The sequence below is a fragment of the Amborella trichopoda genome, chromosome 10 (genome assembly GCF_054954075.1).
Source record: "Amborella trichopoda isolate Santa Cruz 75 chromosome 10, AtrichopodaSantaCruz75HAP2 v2.0, whole genome shotgun sequence".
NCBI classification, from domain to species: Eukaryota; Viridiplantae; Streptophyta; class Magnoliopsida; order Amborellales; family Amborellaceae; genus Amborella; species Amborella trichopoda.
The window spans coordinates 40908847-40928289 of record NC_142345.1 but is presented as its reverse complement, the minus strand read 5'-3'; the positions used below and the strand labels follow the sequence as shown (position 1 = coordinate 40928289).

The following is a 19443-nucleotide window of genomic DNA, read 5'->3' as shown; positions in this document are numbered from 1 at the left end:
CACCAACATTTCCCACATACAGGAGGAAACTTTTTTATTTTTATTTTTATTTTTTATAAAGTTGGGAAAAACCGAGTATTAAAGCATCATACCCCTTTTAGTGTCCCTTAATACAGTAACCCACAAAGTTGAAGAGATTGACTCACTATTTGGACGTGATTGGTATTGTTCTTGCTCTTTCTTTTTACGGTTGGTTAATTGAAGTTATCTATTATTTTTTAGGATATTTTATTTTGTTAATAATATTTGTTGTGTATTTTTTATTAATAAAAAGAATTTGTTTAATATTGATGAAGTTATTTGTTTTATATAATTATTTGTTGTTTGTATCATGTTGATACATTGTATTCCTTGTTTTGGTTAAATAGTTGTTAAACTTGTTTGTTTGTATTAAAATTTGTCGTTTATTTTGTGTTTATATGAGTATTTATTGTTTTCTTTTGTTTGATGTTTATTACTGACAATTTTAGTAGTACATTATTTCAATCTATTATGTAATACTCATATTTTATGAACCCTAAAGTAGTTAGAAATAACTCAATTTTTGGTAATTTTTTTGTATTGAGTTTTTGCAACGCAAAATTTTCTATTCATTTAATACATTAGTATTGACAATGGCTACTGAGGGAGTGCAACTGGTATTCCGATATGGGGGGTCATTTGAGACGAATGCAGATGACAGACATGTTATTTATAAAGGATGAAAATTGAAGGTCACCAAGTATAATGAGAATAGTTCCTTGGAGGAACTAAAAAGCCATTTTGCTAATTTAACCAAGTGTGATCCAAGCAAATTAAGTTATTATGTACCACAACACAAGTCTATCTAGTGGGCTTGATTTGATTGATGTTAGTGATGATATAGATGTATCTTTTATGTTGGGAGGGAAATCTTCAAGAATTGTAGTATATATTGCCGAGCCATAAGCCCATCTTTAAGGAATAAGTATATCTACAATTTATTTTTTCATCTGTAAATTACTTTATTTTAATCTTATATGTGCAGAAATTGCTGCTTCATCTTACACTGTATCTTTTGTCAACAGTCAGCGTAATGCTTTACCTGAGCAAGATCAAACCATTTAAGTGACGCCCAACCCTGAGCTCGTACCAGAGCGTGATATGGAGGATATTGAACCACTAGAGAGTCCATGTAGAGGAGTTGGTAACGAGGTTCAATTGAATGTTGGGCAATTTTTTGAAAATGTTCATGAATACCGGTATCATCTAGTTGATTTTGTAATCCACAACAATTTTATTTTAAATTTTGACAAAAGTGAATTAGGACGGGTGTGGGCAAGTTGCAAAGCAGAGGGATGCACATGGCAAGTGCGGTGCATACGAGTTAGCAGTACCACATACTTTTAAGTGAAGTCTATGGTTAAGGAGCACACATGTAGTGGTTCAATGGGGAGGGTCCATCAGCCACTAGCTCGTAGTGATTGGGTGGCATAAAAGATTAAAGGCTGTCTTCTTGACCAACCAAAAGTTAAAGCAAAAGACATTGTAAAGGATGTTCAACGTGATCATGGAGTCAAGCTTTCCTACATGCAAGCTTCGCAGGGTAGAGGTTGCTGGAGAGATGATAGATGGATCACATGAACAATAATACCATGACCTTCCCCTGTATATTGAGAAGATCAGAAGAACTAACTCGGGAACTGAAGTTTGCAGCCACCCAGATGAAGGTAGGTTCAAACGACTATTTATTGTTTATTGTCCATGCATTATGGGTTTTGTTAATGGATGCAGACCACTAATTGATATTGATGGAACATTCCTAAAAAGAAAATATCAAGGTATTTTATTGTGCGTCATCACGCTAGATATAAATAATGGGCTCTTCCCATTGGCATTTGCAGTGGTTGAGAAGGAGAACTACAAGAGTTGGTATTGGTTCTTAAGTATATTGAATGAGCTATTGATGGGTACATTAATATGTCAGCCTTAACCATTATATCAGATCGACAGAAAAGCCTGTCAGAACCAATAGAAAAATGTTTTCTCACATGTCTTCCATCATTTTACATGCGACATATGGGAGAGAACTTCAAGGGTTTTATGAAGAGGTCAGCAAATACTGAAGTATTGCTAATGCTGTTTTGAAAGACTGCTTATAAAGCAACCATTGGTGGGTTTGAAAAAATAATGTTTAATATACAGTGTGCCGACCCAGAGGCATATAATTGGATTAAGAATATTCCCCCCAAAATTTGGGCAGATGCCTATTTTCCAAGGTCTAGATACAGTCATCTTACCTCAAACATGACCGAGTCTTTTAACGCTTAGATTTTATCGACTCGAGAGAAGCCAATCATTACAATGTGTGAAGAAATAAGGGTACAGTTGATGACCAAGTTTGAAGAGAAGATGGAGTTAGGTAATACTTGGAGCGGCATGCTAGTACGGAAGGCCCAAGAATTACTTGACAAGCGAAAGATGTAGGTTTGATTTTTTCACACAGTTATATCCGCTATAGATCGCAATTTGATATCCATTATCTTGGGAAGACGTATGTTGTTGATTTAATGCATTGGACATGCAGTTGTAGAAACTGACAACTCAGTGGCATTTCGTGTGCTCATGCAATTGCGACCATTAACCATATGCATTTGGATCCCACTGTGTACTACCTTAAGCATTTTATAGTGTAATACTTTAAAAGGGCATTTGAAACTCCCTTTGCGTCTGTCCCGGATGATATTGACTTGACAGGTATTTTCAACCGGACAGTATTGCCACTAAGGACTACACGCCTTCCCGATATGCCAAAAAAGCAATGAAAAATATCTGAAATGGAACATCCGATAACTAGGCCTTTTAAGTGCAAATGATGCAACGTAGAGGGTCATAATAAGAGGACATGCAGAGAATCGATAGAGTGAATTACTTGATGTTAATATTGTATTCTTGTATCGAACTATGAAGTTCATGAATTAATGAATGGAGTGAGTATTATGTTTTTGTTGTCAAAATTGTGTTAGTGCAATTGGAATTCTTTGTTGTCATAAATCTTCTAATGGAGAATTTGGAGCCCCTTTTGAAACTATTATGAGTTTGTCAATCTTTGTGTCGAGAAAGATGATTTCAATATTCCAAACCTTGAAGTTCATTTTTTTCTCATGTCCATATATCTTGATGTCCATTTTTTTCTCATTTTCAAACCTTAAAGTCCATTTTTTTCTCATGTCCATGCATCTTGGTGTCCAGATGATCAATTTGTTGTCTAAACACTTTTCGGATGTTGGACATCCGAAAAGTCAAAATTTTTGCATGTTTAACATCCGAAAATATAACTGTCTTGGATTTAGCAGTCAAAATTTTGGATGTTGAACATCCGAGTTTTCGGATGTTTCATATCCGAAAACGTCATATTTCGGATGTTCAACATTCGACTGTAACAATCCAGGAACTTCATGGATTGTGACAGTCATATTTTTCTGTCACATGTTCAACTTTCCCTAGTTCAATTTTCCTGTCATGTTCATGTCATATGTGCACATTGAGAAACTCAAATTCTAAACAATTTTAATACGCAAATTTCGTACACATGTGCCACATGCCAGTCTTCACCTCTCAGTGATTATTTTCAGAAACTCAAATTATTAAACAATTTTATTACGCAACAAGCCACAAACTCCATTAATCTGTAAAGGCTTAAATGAAAGTAGAAATAAAGACTTAAGCGAAAGTAGAAATGACCAATACAAAATTCATTCAACAAATTGCGTGGGTCAAAATGACCAATACATTTCAACGGTCAAAATGACCAAGTGATCAAATACATTACACCGGTCAAGACCCCATTACACAGGTCGCCTTCTCTTAGGCTGATATTGTTTCTTTTGTGTATTATATCTTCTGGGTTCCTCAACTGCAGGTTGTGTGGATGGAGCTAGGTCATCTACAGCCCGACTACTTTCACCCACTCCATCATGTCCGGCCTCGTCAGGTACACCTGCATCATTATATTGACATTACAAAATTTCCATCATGGCTTTTACGTCACCCATATTTATAAACTTCAGGATACCACTTATGTCTAAGTGTAAGTGCCTTTACTAACATGACTGTAGATGTCTGATCTGCACTAACCTGCACAAACAAGATTACATAATTAATATATTTAAACAATTTCATATAACTAATAGGTAAATAAAATACTATAAGAATTTATAGGTCAATATAAACGTACCAACTAGTCATCATAACCTCGAGGTCTCATTATATATTGTGGTTCATGAGCAGGAACCACATCTTTTTCTTCCTGGATATGAGGTTGCAATATGTCTTTGGGTGGGTTAGCAACATTATGTATTAGATGATGAGACACCAAGTTGTATCAGGCCTTGTACTCCTCTGAAGGCAATCCATTATTAGTATCTTCTACAATTTCAGGCATCATGCGGTCATAGCGAGGCAATCAATGGGCGATTTGTCTGTATTCACATTTCGCCAATCTCGCTGTCCACCTTATCTACTAGCCCTCTTACTAACAACCAAGGGATTTCGAGGAATGGCCTATTTAGCTCCAAGTTGTCGGCATACTCAATCTGGCATGTACGGCTCTGCAATATCGTCTAATATCAGTGTTATAATGCACATTGTAGTTTGATATGCCTGATGCCTTTCATCTGAAATGATCTCATCATGCTTGTAATGGGGATTCCAGATTACCTGTTATATGATATGCAATTGGTTAATAAAAATAATTACAAATACTTAAATACATTTGAAAGTAATCAATATCAAATTATACACTAACTTCATTAGGTTGGAGGTTATCAAATTCTTGTCTGGTGGGAGGCATTAGGTTATGTGGATTGCCATGATATTTCTTCGGTGGCTCGCATCTTTTGGCCCTAGGCATATTTGGAGATATACTATGCGGTTTGGGCCTCATATTCATAATATGCTCATACGACCTACATTGTAATAGATTAAGATGTGATAAATATTAAATATGTTAGGAAAGCAGTTTAAACTATCACGCTTATGTCATATAGCAAAGTAAAATGTTACCTGCATAAGAGTAGCTGAACCACTAAAATGTTTTCGCTTGAAAGTGCAAGCTTTTCCAAGTGAGAGATAGAAGAATGCAAGGGCTACAACACCCCAAGCATATGTGCTGGCTCCCTTAATATCTTAAAAAAACTGTAAGTACCTTGTTGGCACTGTTGAAACTAATGCATCGACGAATATGGTGACACTAATGAGGAAGAGCAGATATGCTTGAGTATATCTATAAACTTGAACAAGGGTTGCATCAGGTGGTAATTCCCTAAAATTCGCCTTCAACCATGTATGCCTCAGGCTTGTCAAGTTGTCAATAGGGATTATACCTAAATTGTTTTCTACATATTGTCATAGGTCACTGACAGGATGACATGTAACTGGGTCGCCATCCACAGCCAGTCATAATATCTCATATACATCAAATAGCGTTGGTATCATCTCACCAATATGAATGTTGAAATGAAGTGTATTGGTCTTAGAACGCCACCTCTCTACATTAGCTAAGACCAAAGGATGATTAATTCGGCCTGGTCAAATGATGACACGGGACCCAACCCAGAGGCATTTACTAATTCAACTTGCTATTCTGTTAATTTCCATTCATTTAATTGATAAATCTTCTCATTAATTCTAATTTATTCTTTTTCTTGAAATACAATAAATAGACAACATGTTAGTCCCAATACATATACATGTACTTCTCATAAAATATTTGAACCCGAGTACAATTTATTGTAAAATAACAAATTAATAGAAATGGCAGATGAATATATGCATATACCTGTCATTCCCATTTAAAATATGATGCATGTTTAGGATGAAGTTGTAGCAAACTAGGGTCTTGAGGACCTCCAGGGTATCCTCCGTGGGGATGTAAATGGTTCATATTCACTGAAATCTCATATGGTCACCATGTTAATCATAAGGTTACATATATAGATATTTACTGGATAACAAACAAACAATAATGACATGCTATTATTAAACGGAAAAATTTATAAATTTTAGACCATACACTGGTGTTATAGACCATAACCTAATACTACTCTATCAAAAGAACATGATAATGTAATAGAATTAATTTGAGACAGCAATACCTCATAATGCATTTGCATAAAGAATCAATGCTAATACACAAATCGAATGAGCTCTCAAATAAATCTAGTCATGCATTATTCTATCCAAAATATAAGTCACATAAATCACATACAATGTTCAAATGTTCAAACTAAATATGTGTTTCAATCATAAATCTAGTCACGAAATATATAGGATTTGTCTGTTAAGACAACCACAATTAGAGATCAACTAGAAAGGATCAAGATCACAAGAGACATGAAAACAATTTTCCTAACTATAGATATGAATACCAGTCATAATTAGACAAATTATAGTGATAAAATATTGGAATCACATAACCTATTTGACAAGTATCCAAAAGAAGAAGTACTCGATTAGTCTGTAAATGGTGCTATTTTATGAAATGTTTCATTGATTCATACATAGAAAGACATTTCTATGTATGATTAACATCCCTAAGATCAATACACAACTTTTTCTTGAGTTAACAAAAAAGATTATAGATAAATACACTTCACAATTATATGCCCGAAGTAAATTTACTCACTAAATACTTTGTAAAATATTCAAAGTAAATATGTACTTGAATCATAAATCACATACAAAGTTTATATTTTAAGCTACTCAATCTATCAACTACAAAAATCAACAATTAACTAAAATATCACTAAATCTAACACAAATTTGTACTTAAGACTATCTAAGAGTATAAACCCCCAAATTTAAGTAATTTACAATTCTACAGAGACCACAAAATTCCAAGTTATCAAAACCTCCAAATTTTAAGTATCTAATTCAATCACAATGGAGCCACAAATTAAATCAATCTATACCAAAATCACAAGAAATAACTAGTATGCTTGAGTATAAACCCTAACAAAAAATCAGGTGGCAATCTAAATATAAAAAATCGACTCAGATACCTTCACTATAAGAAATTGCTTCAAAATCTAAGAAATGTTGTAACGTGCACTGTTGAAAATCAATATCTAAGAACTATCTAATATTCTTTGCCAATAGAAGATAAAATAGGTACACAAAATACACAAAGCACTCTGAAATAATGAACAAAAACGCAGAAAATAGAGAAGACGAAGTGAAATACACTGTCCGCACTATTTTCAGATATTCAATATCGGAAAATATGAAATTTTCAGATGTTGAACGTCCGAAAATAGTAAATTGATTGCTATTTTTGAAGCCCATTTTCAGATATTGAACATCCGAAAAAAAGTAAAGTTGTTTTTTTTTTAAAATAGCATTATAAAAGGTAAAAAACGAACAGTTGTGTAATAGCGGAAACTATTTGGTGTAATTGTAATAACGTAAAGTATAACGGATATGTATGTAATTTTTTCTTTTTTTTTTGGTAATATTTTTAAAATTTATTTTATTTTTTAGAAGTTTTTGACCTTTTCAAAAAAGATAAAATCTACTTGATCGGTTACTCTGGTTAACCACACCAATTAATCTGATTCCAATTCTAACTGCTCCAAGCACCGTATCACGTTCCTATTCGATTTTGCGAACACCGGCCAAAACCCATTCTTCATAACAATAATGGAAAGATTCCGAGACGTGGACGTAAATTTTTCATTAAAAAAAAAAAAAAAAATTCCTTCACTATAAGGGCATTCATGTACTGTTACTAATTTAAGCTATTCGGGCCACAAACCTAATGCGATTTTAGCGCCTCACTCTCTCTTCAGCCGGTAACGCATCTCTCTCTCTCATCAACTTGTACAGTAGTACTAAAACCCTAATAAGACCCTGACTCTCCTTCATGTTCCTCTTCTTACCATTTCTGTTATAGTTTATTTTTCTTTGCGGTACCGTCAATTTCTACTCTTCCTCTCTCAACTGAAACAAGTACCCCTCGAAAAGACTAATACTTAGGTAAAACGGTCTCAATGCTTCTGAAAGCCCCAATTCTTCATTGTTCTGTGTATCATTTTAATGCTGTTATCCCTATTCTCCTTATTCTGATTCGTGCTATTCCTCTAATTTTAAATATATATTAGCGGTAAACGACTGCCATTTATTTCATTTTGTTTTTTTAGTATTAATAATTGTTTTCTTTGTAGAACCATTTGTAAATGTGAATAAACTTTATTTATATGTTTTATTAGGTGAAATGTTGTAAACTCGTGCTTGGGTTCGATGGCACTGCACCTGCAGAGGATGTTTGGGACCAGATACTTGTTGACATCTTCATATATTTGTCGAATGGCCCTCACAGTGAGTCTCAGTATATAGAGTTTTGTCTTCTCGATGAACTTATTGTGCTCTCTGAGTCATTTTCTCTGTAGTTCGTAGATTTTTTATTATTGTGGATAATTGCCACTGGTAAAGTTGAGTAGAGTACATTTTTTAAAATGTTTGTTGAAAAGCCTAAGATATTCAAAAAATCCTAAAATATGGATATTGGGGGTTTCATTATCTATGAAATATATCGTCTTTATTGGTTATTTTACTTTGATATTATTTTGGTGTACATGGTGGAGTGCTATGAGATTTTATCAATTTACTGGTGGTGAAGTTAAAAATTTCGAACGAATACATGATTTGGCTTCATGTTGTGTTTATTTCAGTCTTGTAATATATCAGAAAACAATTGAATGAAATTAGATAGTGATGGATTAGACCTTAGCTTGTTTTTCCCATGTTTAATCTGCATTTCATCAACTGTTGGTTTTTCATTAGCACCAATCCAGTCATCAAGCATTAGAATGTAGTGTGTCTGTTTGTGTGATTGGAAGAATGAAGTTTTATAACTTGTTCAATTGTTTCTTAACTCTGTTCTGTTTCATTTGCCTGTGTGTGAAATGGTCGCCATTTTACCTCTATTCTTTGGTTGATTTGATTATTTTGAGCTCATTAGGCTTACAATACTGCACTTCTTTTGCTGCAATGTGCAGTCATCTTGCAGGGGATTGCAATATAATCCAGTATTTTCCATACCATTTTCATCAATTTGTGGAAATCATGCAAATATCCGCTATAAATTTAGAAAACCCGGGGAGAAAAGCAACAGTGTCTCAGATCAATCCAAGAATTTGCAGCTTAAAATTGAGAAAGATCCTCACCCTGTCAGAAGTATCACCGATCGGCATCATTCGGGTCGCGCTGCCAACTCAATTCTCCAGTTTCAAAACTCTGAAAGTAACATGAAGCAAAAGAAAACCAGCCCATTGAATGCCTTTGATGGTGAGGTGAAAGCTCGGATCAGTTTACTTTCAGGGGAAGGTGGGTTAAGCAGGTTGAACTCAAAACCTGAAGCACAGGAGCTGGCTCAGTTGAATAGTGGTCCTGGTACTTCTGAACGTGTGGTTGCCAACCCGAAAACGAGGAAGAAAGTTTCAAAGACCAGTAAAGCTATTACCCAACCCATGGAAGCCTCTGAAACTGATGTCCAGGTCAATGTAGACAGTATGAATGGAAGCAAAGTTCTTAGTTCTTCAGGCAAGAAGAGTGTAAAATCTGTGACTGAAAGTGTCTCCAAGAATGGAACTGATGTCTCTAGTGTAGAAGCATTGCCCAACAAGAAACGGCAATCGGGGAGGAAGAAGTCCAATCTCCAACTTGGTAGTGTCAATAACCAATCCAGTGTAATCGATGGGGGCAATATAAAGAAAACTTCACAAGGAAAAAAAGCTGTAGTTGAGAAAAATGCAGTATTTGATGCCCCTGCTTCATCAGAAACCACAGCTTCAAAAGCTCAATCATCTAAGAAAAAGATAGAAAATCCAGTTGTCAAGAAAAACCAGAAGAAAGAGGTCCCTGTTCGTAAAATTTCAGGCCAAAAGAATTCCGTACACGAACAGTTAAGTTCAACAGCCACTCAGTTAGAAGATACCCCTTCAATTGATTATCCTTTATGTGAGAGAACACAAAAGTCAACTTCTAAGGATGGCACTAAGCATCACAAGAGAAATTTTGTGTCCTTTTATCCTCCTACTGATAAATCTGTCCTTGTGGTGGAGTCAGTCACAAAAGCAAAGACCATACAAAATTACCTTGGGGATATGTTTGAAGTCTTGCCAAGCCACGGTCACGTAAGAGACTTGGCTGGCAGATCTGGATCTGTTCGACCTGAAGATGACTTTAGTATGGTGTGGGAGGTTCCCTCGTCAGCATGGACGCATATTAAGAGCATTAAGGTAGCGCTAAATGGGTACGCTACATTCATAACTTTTTTCTCTTTGTTGCTTGAGTCTTTTAGTGATTCTATTGGGTTTTGTCATGTGTCTACTAACATATTTTATGGATTTGGCTTTTGGGAAATAAATTCTAGTCCAATGAAAAAAGGAAATCACAACCACTAAAAAAAAAGAAACTATGATAAACAATCTTTCATTGTGTCATAACTGTCCAATCGGAGTATGGAAGGTGACAGAGAAAGAGGTGGGACACAGCATTGGTCATGCTCTAGTAATTGATAACCATATAAAAAAAGAAAAAGAACCATGTTAAACCATAAATCCTCTGGATCAACACCATTCAATGTAAGGACAGATGGTGATGAGAAACAGTGGGACCTACCACTGATGTCATGTGTACTCCTTTGAGAACCACTCTCCATCACTGTCCGTTTTTATTTTATAATAATGTGACCTCAATGGAATATGTCATTCTATAGTTTTCGAATATGATATGCTTTACCCATTTCTTTTTAATAACTATGCTTTTCTGAAATCTCAGGGCGAGGAATCTCATCCTTGCATCGGATCCTGATCGTGAAGGAGAGGCAATTGCGTGGCATATTGCTGAAATGTTGCAACAGCAAGATGCATTACATTCTAACCTCAGAGTCGCAAGAGTTGTCTTTCACGAAATAACTGAGTCATCCATCAAGAGGGCCTTGCAGAATCCTAGAGACATAAGCATGGATCTTGTGAATGCTTATCTGGCACGCCGTTCTCTTGATTATTTGATTGGATTTAGCATTTCACCACTCTTATGGAGGAAACTTCCTGGTTGCCAGTCAGCTGGGCGTGTTCAATCTGCAGCTCTTGCCCTCATATGTGACAGAGAAACTGAAATTGAAGATTTTAAAGCTCGGGAGTATTGGACCATTCAAGCTGAATCTCGAAGTGGGGTCTTGGGTAACTCATCATTTTCTGCTCAGCCAACCCTTGTTGATTCTACAAAGGTCGATAAGTTTCTAGTTAATTCTCAAATGGAGGCTGAAAGAATTGCTGAAAAGATTAGATCCTCAAGTTTTGAAGTGGTGGATGTTAAAAGAAGCCAATATTCTAGAAGCCCTCCAGTGCCATATATAACATCAACTCTTCAGCAGGATGCTTCCAATAAATTGAGATTCAGTGCTTCTTATACTATGAAGGTCAGTTAGAAATGTGACACTTTCCCTGATTTGTCTTTTTATTTTTTGTTTTTTTGTATCTTGAATAGCAGATTCCCAAGAATCTAATATGTGAAGAATAGAACCCTGTGCCACTTGACCACATGGCTTAAACTTGTGTGCTTGGCTTACTTACTTCCTCGCTTGTCTCATCTGCTCCGCTTTGTTCTGCTGATTTTTCTCACTCAAAAATTCAGCTTTGTTCGTTTGAACTTTTGACATTTGTAGCTCCCTTATCTAGCGAGTACTGTGTACTATCATTTCTGATGCCTTGCTCCCTTCACCATAAAGCAATTTGAAAAGGCGGCTGAAATTAGGTCTGCCCTTTAGTATTCAGTTGCTCAGTTTCTTTCTTTCTTTTTTGTTTTTTTGTTTTTTTGGTTTTTTTTGTGTTCCTGCTGAGCGGTGGGATTGGAACCTTTGATGTTATAATGATATACTCCGTCGTTTCTACACTCTGCCAAGTTCATTGGTTCTAACCTCCAACTATTGTCATGGCAACAATGGTTTCTTTTGCTCGTATGTATGTCAAATTCAGATGGTGGGATGGAGTTAACTTTTGCATTTTACATCCTTGCTAGTGTCTGGAGAGAAGGCCTTTTACCTTTAGAAAACAAGCTTCCAGAAAAGCAGTAGACTATCCCGAAGTTCAGAAAAACTGAAATTCCTTTGTATATATCAGAAAAAATGTGTCTCTACATGTATGATATTGACATTACAATCATCAAGCAAAGCCTAGTTTTTCTGTGTGAAGTTAGTCTAAGGAGCTCTCATATCAAGCATAACCCCAAGCCTTGTTTCCACAGGTGGATGGATTTATTCCTTAGTCCTGAACTGTGGATCAGTTGTGGAGCTTACATTTTCTTCGTATTTTACTGCAGCTTGCTCAGAAGCTGTATGAGGGGGTTAAGTTATCAGACAAGGAAGCAACTGGACTTATAACATATATGCGAACTGATGGTCTACATGTAGGTATTTACTATGCTTATCTTCTATATTTTTGTGAATTACTAGATTCTGAAACTTCCTTCAATGAACATATGGTAATAGAATTTCCTAAAAATACACTAGTGATGGGTTTCTTCTTTAGAATTATCTCTCTGAGTACTTTTTATATTAGTGAGTATAACAGCAGTTGGTATTGATATGTATTGCAGTATTCTTGTTTATATTGATATGCTCATGGTTGTTTCTGGAGTTTTTTTTTTCTTTTGATACTTCCACTGAAATAGTGTTGGTACTTTTTGCCATGTTAGGGGCATATCTTTTGTCAGTTAGTCTCTCTTTATTTACTATTTCTATTGGTTTCTCCCTTCTTAATAGATATTACCAGCATGAATGTTCTGTGGTGATAAGGTTATAACCCTTTTTAAGAAAGGCATTACTACCTTGTGACATTTTTTTTATTTTGCATTTTATATTCCGTATTCTTTGTACTGAATATGTAATTTTATTTTTTCTTTTCTTAAATCACCTATGGATGCTTTAATCATTTTCACTGTATATGTAGCGCATGAGAGAGTCCTGTTACCTCGATTGACATCAAGGAAGACTATCCTTATTCCTCACAGGCTTTTGATATTCCATCTTTCCCATCTCTTTGATCTTTGTAACTTTTCTCTGATTTAATTGACTGTATATGATTTATAATGAGCTAAAGAGTTACAGAGTGTGCTGGTGACAAGCAGTCTCCTTTCTACAAAAATACCCTTGTATCCAGTGAAGAGCATGTATAACTGAATTAGGATGTAGTGACCTGAACCCAGCTTGAGCTGCTCCATTCTTAGCAAGAGTGCCGGCTTCCATATTGGACTCTCTCCAGACATGCTTGACAGAGATCTGGCGTGCCTCCAAAATACTGACTCCAAAACTTGTTCTAAATACCATGGAAGGGGGGACTTTTTGGATGCCCACCAGATGACATTAGCCTAATCCCCTTACTACAAGGGTAAAACCCTAGTTGTGGTTGAATAATGGCAAACCTTGTAGAAGCGATCTTGCCTCGGCCATTTTTGAGTCTGTGGCCCAAGTATGATAACAGTTTCGAGGAATTGTGTTCCCTGAATGAGTGTCCTATGCCTGCTGCCTGCCACCCGAATGGCAGCCATCAAAATTTGAATTTGGAGCAGGACTACGAATCCACCTACGTGACTTCATGCTGCCCATGGATCCAGTGTAGTATGTCCCCCTCAACTTCATAAGTGTTCTGACTTTGACCATCTCACAAACTCCTTTCAAATTCTAGCCCATAAAACTGCTGTTGCTCTCCAAAGTATACGTCCAGCTGCTGGAAAGGAGTAATAGTTCTATGAAGATTCTTGAATGGTCTTTGGCTACACCCTGGTCTAGTGGAAGGTGCTTAGAAAGAGGCACCTACAGTTTGGGATGGGAATTCTAAATAGTCTCAAGCCACGCCTAGGTCCATTGCTGGATTCTTCCTCTTCTCCACTGTTTCAAAAATCGGACCACCCAGCGCCTAGGCGGATATCCCTGGGTACTCGCCTGAATCTGCCTAGGGCTTGTGCCCCACTCAGGGGGGGAAATGCGGCTCCTTGAGGGTATTTTTTGGCCTTTTTTTAATACTAAAAGGGAAAAATTATGGGTTTTAGGTTAATTTGAAACCTAAAACCCATTAGAGGCTATTTTAGAGAGAGAAAACCCAAAAAAAAAAAAAAAACTCAGGTTCTGGGCGACTGCCTAGGCGTTTGGGCGGCTTGGACCCCCCGACTGCCTAGGTGCCGCCCAGCGCTTTTTGAAACACTGCTCTTCACTATGCATCATAAAGTGATTTAGAATGGGCATTCTCTTCTTTGTATTCGATCTACTGGGAGTGTTTTTTCTAGCGATACCAACCAGTTCAAAGCCTGGATTTTGCACGACATTTTGGTGTGCCAGGCCTCAAATGCCACCACAGTGAGTGGTTTTGGGGCGTTAAGCTGCCTGTACATCAAAGAAACAGAGTACTCCATACGGGGCCGGGGACCAAACACATTTATTGATACCCCTCTGAGGGATATTCCATTCGCTGAGGGAATTGGTTAGAGCTGTGAACCCTTGTATTTTCTGGTTTCCCAGATTTTTCCTTCAAGTGGGGGCCCACACAAAAGTAGCTCGTAAGTTTTGTGAATATGAGCATTAGGGTCGGTTGTGATGGCAAAGAGAGTTAGGAACTGAGCTTCCAAGGTGGAGTCGCCCATCCAAATGTCTTTCTGCACTTTGACTTTATCCCCTGTTTTGATATAAGTCTTATCCTTGAAGCAAAGTCACTATGTGCAAAGGCTATGCCTCTCCAAGCCCCTGATGCCCTATATCACCATCCTGATTCATCGAGACCATATCTACCTAGAATTACTTGCTGCCAAAAGTGGTCCCTGGGGATAGCAAGCTGCCACCACCATTAACATAGCAAGGCTGTATTGCAGTCCTTAAATTTGCGTATAGCCCAAAACTCTTAATGGGTTTACGTACCTGGTTCTAATCCTATAAGTTCCCTGTGCACCTGACAATAGGAATTTTTTCATGAGATTCTCAAGGCTATTTACGGTGGCTTCTGGCATCTTGAACACTGACCAATGGAAGACTAAGAGATTAATGTTGCCTTAATAAGTGTTATTCGTTCCCCCAAGGATTAAAATCTTGATTTCCAACCTGTTAATCTTCTTTGAAAACTTTCTCTGATCCATCCAACTGTGCCCTACAGGGTTTACTTAAACATGGAGGTAAACCAAGATACTTGTTTGGCAGTGCTCCAATGTCACACCCTAATCTTTTCACCAATTCTAGCTCATCTCATTTATGCTTACAGATATCAATTTTCATTTGCATACCCCGTGCCAGCTCAAATAACCTTGGAAATAGCAAGTTATCTACTCCGCACCGCGAAATACATGGGTGTCACCAGCATGCTGTAATGAGAGATAACTGGGCCTCTACCTGACGAATTGAAAACTTTGAGGAGATTTAAACCGTATAGGTTTGGAAGGGATTGGTTAAACACTTCTGCCATTATAGCAAAGAGGAAGGGGGTGTGGGGGATCTTTGTGGCGCAGACCTCTCGTGTATGGGAAGAAACCTTTGGGGCAGCCATTAATAAGAATCGAGTAGGGGGAACCGACATAAGCTGCCATCCATGACCTCCATTGAGCGGCAGTATTTGATCTAGAACAACCACACTTGACACGATCACATGCTTTTTCCCATTCAAGCTTGATTGTGAGCCCCAGATTCTTGGTGTGATTTCGTGCATGAATATATTTGTGAGCTATCATAGCCCCATCCAATCTTTGCTTGTTCTTGACAAATGCTACTTTAGTAGGAGAAATCAAGAGGTGAAAAGCCTCTCTCAGCCTTGAAGCTAATATCTTCGCTAGGTGCTATTTAGAAGGCTTATGAATCTAAAATATTTCAGTTCATAGGCTTCCTTGAACTTGGTGACTAAGGCCATGAAAGTCGCTTCAGACCCCATTGAATTATTTCCCTAGTGTGGAATTTAGCAAACATCACCAAGACGGTTTTGAGTATGTTCCATAATTGTTTAAACAATAAATTTGGGAAGCCATCAGGGCAAGGCCTCTGCCCTGGTCAAGGCCATAGATGGCCTTTTGAATTTGATCCTGTTTTTTAAACAACAAATTGGGAAGCCATCAGGGCAGGACCTTTACCCTGGCCAAGGTCATAGATGGCCTTGTGAATTTCATCCTCTGAAAATGGGCGTTCCATCTTGTCCCTGCAGTTCTTGGAAGGATTTGAAGTTTAAGCTTTTGATCCTCGGCTTGTTTCTCTCCTCCTTTGATAAAAGCTTCTTGAAGTAGTTCAAATGATCGACTGCACTTGTTGAGGATCATCATGAATCTGATCACCCTTTCTCAGCTGTACAACTGTGTTACACTTCTTGTGCCTCAAGCAATTTTGTGAAATGTTCTGTTCACCTTCTTGTGGCCATTGACTCCTGACCTCTGATGCCTGAAGATCTCTTCTTGTTTGGGGATCCTTTGGAACTCTTATTTGCCTCTGCCTAAACATCTCTGCCTCTGAGTGGTCTTTCTACTCCTCTTTGAGATCCAGCTGGGAAATCTCACAAAGAATGCTTCCTGAGGTGACCGGAATATTCTTCGCTCCACTTTCTGAATTTTGCCCTTAGCAGCTGCAACTCTTTCAATGATCAGTACACCTTCCAACCATATATATCAAAGGCAGACCATTACATTGTCGAAACACATCCTCTCAAATCTGATGGGTGTTTTGCTGCTCTAAGTAGGGTCAATATAGAGCAGGATGGGGGTGTTATGAAGCAGGTTGGGATGGATATGTTGAACTCCTGGGATCCGATCAGGGAAAATCAGAAATCTATCCAGCTTGGGCATGGTGGGGCTTTGTGCATGTTTGGACCAAGTGAAGGAGCTCCCTGATGGGGGAGGTCTATCAACATTTTCCTGTATACGAACAGACATACTTGCTGTAATCCTATTATCTCTTTTTCTGCAGAAGAACCATCTAGTTGTGATGAGGTCACACCCTGGTGTTAGGGGTTTTGGGAGGCTGGACCATCTATCTTGACCCACGATTGCTTCATTAGGTGAGAATTTATAAATACCACTGACTGTTTTTTAATATATGCTGGGCCCCACAACACGTTTGCTGCAACTCTGAGATGAAAATGTTCATATAGTCTTTAGCATTTCTGGCCTATTGTTTTCATTTTCTTTATGTTCTTCGGTAAGTCAGCTGCCTTGATAGTTTCTGTTGGTGCTATAGAGGCTTATCTTGTTGCGCTACCTTAATCTTAACAGTGGGTTATTCTGTTTTTTTACGATGACTGATATTCATGCACATATTCTGTGGATTTAAAAATGCTTAAAATGATGACGTTGGCAGCTGTGAGTTCAATGTGTTTTCGTTTCCAAAGTACCTTCAATTGTGGTATGATTTCTATGAGAGCTGCTTACATGGAAAAGATATGCTCATACCCTATGAAGCTCTTAAAGAGACTCCATGAATGTCAAAGAAGTTGTAAATTGCATTGATTTGAAACGCTTGATGGTTTATTGATTTCATATTTACATGTTTTATGTCTTTAAATGGTAAGAACAACTTTGTTGGTCTTGTTTCTTATGGTAATACTGAATCTTTTCTGCTTTTACAGATGATTTTTCTAAATTAGTGGTTTATGTTAACAAAAAAAATGAAGACATGCATGAGAGCATTTAGTGTATCCACTTTTAATACTTCTTTCTTCCATATCATTTTTGGATGGAGTGATGCTGGTCCTTATGCCTTTCTTGGCTATGTTTTTCTTGTTCTTCTTTCTGGTAGGTTTCGGCTGAAGCTGTCCAGCATATACGTTCATTGGTAGTAGAGAGGTAAATGAATTATTTTAACATATGCTTATTGTAGAAGGGTTCTTCTATGTTTGTAGGGAGGTACAGATAAGTAAGGAACTTGCTTTCCTTTCTACATGCTTTTCGTGCATATCTACAGTCTGGTTTTGCCTTGAGTTGTACTTCATATTTTTGCTGGACTTGGCGGTGTTATTAGTCAAAGATCTATCATTATGTACAACATTCTTATGAGAATCCTTATTGACTGAACTGAATGTTTGACAACATGGATTGTACAATTTATCCATATTTTTGACTCTGTGAGGCTGTCGTATGGTGTGATTTACCCAAGGATTCCATGGCATTCACCTGGGTATACTTGCCATTCCCATTTGCTCTAGAGTGCATGTTCAAAATGCCAGTCATTGGCCTCCCCCCTGCTTACAATTAATTTGGAAAGAGCCTCTCAACCCCCCCTTCTGTTTCTATAGAGCACAATGGGAGGCTGCATCTACATCTACACAATGGGAGGCTGCTCTTCCACACCCAATCTAAACTTTTAAATTCTAATTTTGTTTAGAATGACAAAGTTTCTAAAATGTCTTCTTTCCCTAGTAAAGGAGGAACTCCATTCCCCTCCTCACCTCTCCCATGAAAAAAGAAGGAATTTACTTTGTGCCTTGCGAATTTCGTGGGATTGATAATTTTTGAACTGTAGCTTTATTATTTCTTTTATTGTTCTTATTCTCGAACTGTGATTCTCGAGGATCTTAGTGATTCCAGATCCATTGATTTTACTCCTGATAAACTACTCGATATATGTGAGGACAAAGTATACATCAAATTGTACTCAAAGAGTGCAAGCAATGTGATGATTAACAAATTTTGATCACGGAGGATCTTAGTGATTTCATATCCATGTATTCTTTTTCTTGACAATTTTTTTTTAGAACTGTTAAAATTTATATTGAAATGAAGGAGAGACATACAAGCAGTTGTCCAAGGAGCCCTAGGGTCCCCAGCAAAAAAGAATGGGTCAGAATACCATATACAAAATCCAAAATGGGTTATAAACTCCCCTTACCACTTCAAGAGACCGTATGCAAAGAACCAAAATGGGTTATAAGCTCCCCTTACACTGTGAACTGTTCATATACAAATCCAAAAAAAAAAACAAAACAGGGGTTGCGGGTCTAAAGCCGAGAGGAACCAAAACGAGGGCCTGGAAAAGGCCCTACTCTTCAACGTGTGCCACAACTCCATCTTTGGCCAGCATGTCGGCGAGCCCGTTCGATGTCCTCGAGATATGAGGACTGCATCTCCCTGCAAATGTGATAAATTTCATCATAAATGGATGAAAGATACCAAGGATGATGGGCAGAATAGGAGGCCCAGGATATGATGTTTCTGGTGTCTCCCTCTACAAAAAGGTTAGGACCCCAAGATCGTTCAAAGTTCTGAAGGCCTCTAAGGAGAGCCAACGATTCAGCATACTGCGCGTCATGGACTCCAAGATACTCCGAGAAAGTAAAAATGATATTTTGATTGTCATCCCTGAAGACTCCACCAGCACCGGCGTGGCCCGGGTTGCCTAACGAGCAATCGTCAAAATTCAATTTGATTGCTCCTGGGGGAGGTGGTTGCCAATGAGATCTGACTTTGTCTTTC

General features: G+C 37.5%; 1 protein-coding gene across 13 annotated transcripts in view; it reads left to right on the top strand.

Annotated features, from left to right (window-relative positions):
- The first annotated feature begins 7714 nt into the window (after positions 1-7714).
- Positions 7715-19443, top strand: part of LOC18433959 (DNA topoisomerase, type IA, core) — a 41136-nt gene continuing 29407 nt past the window's right edge. For 3 of the 13 annotated variants that reach the window (XR_016042132.1, XR_016042131.1, XM_006844035.4), the window contains exons 1-6: positions 7715-7808; positions 8226-8334; positions 9015-10270; positions 10798-11440; positions 12340-12426; positions 17771-17817. Coding sequence is in view for 4 of the 13 variants with exons in the window: in XM_006844035.4 (XP_006844098.2) it covers positions 8257-8334; positions 9015-10270; positions 10798-11440; positions 12340-12426; positions 17771-17817 (2111 nt within the window). In the remaining 9 variants the exon portion in view is untranslated. Of the gene's footprint in view, positions 7993-8225; positions 8335-9014; positions 10271-10797; positions 11441-12264; positions 12431-16819; positions 17034-17770; positions 17818-19443 lie in introns of those variants that run through there. The other 10 variants (XR_016042134.1, XR_016042133.1, XR_016042136.1 and 7 more) reach the window with 9 other exon arrangements.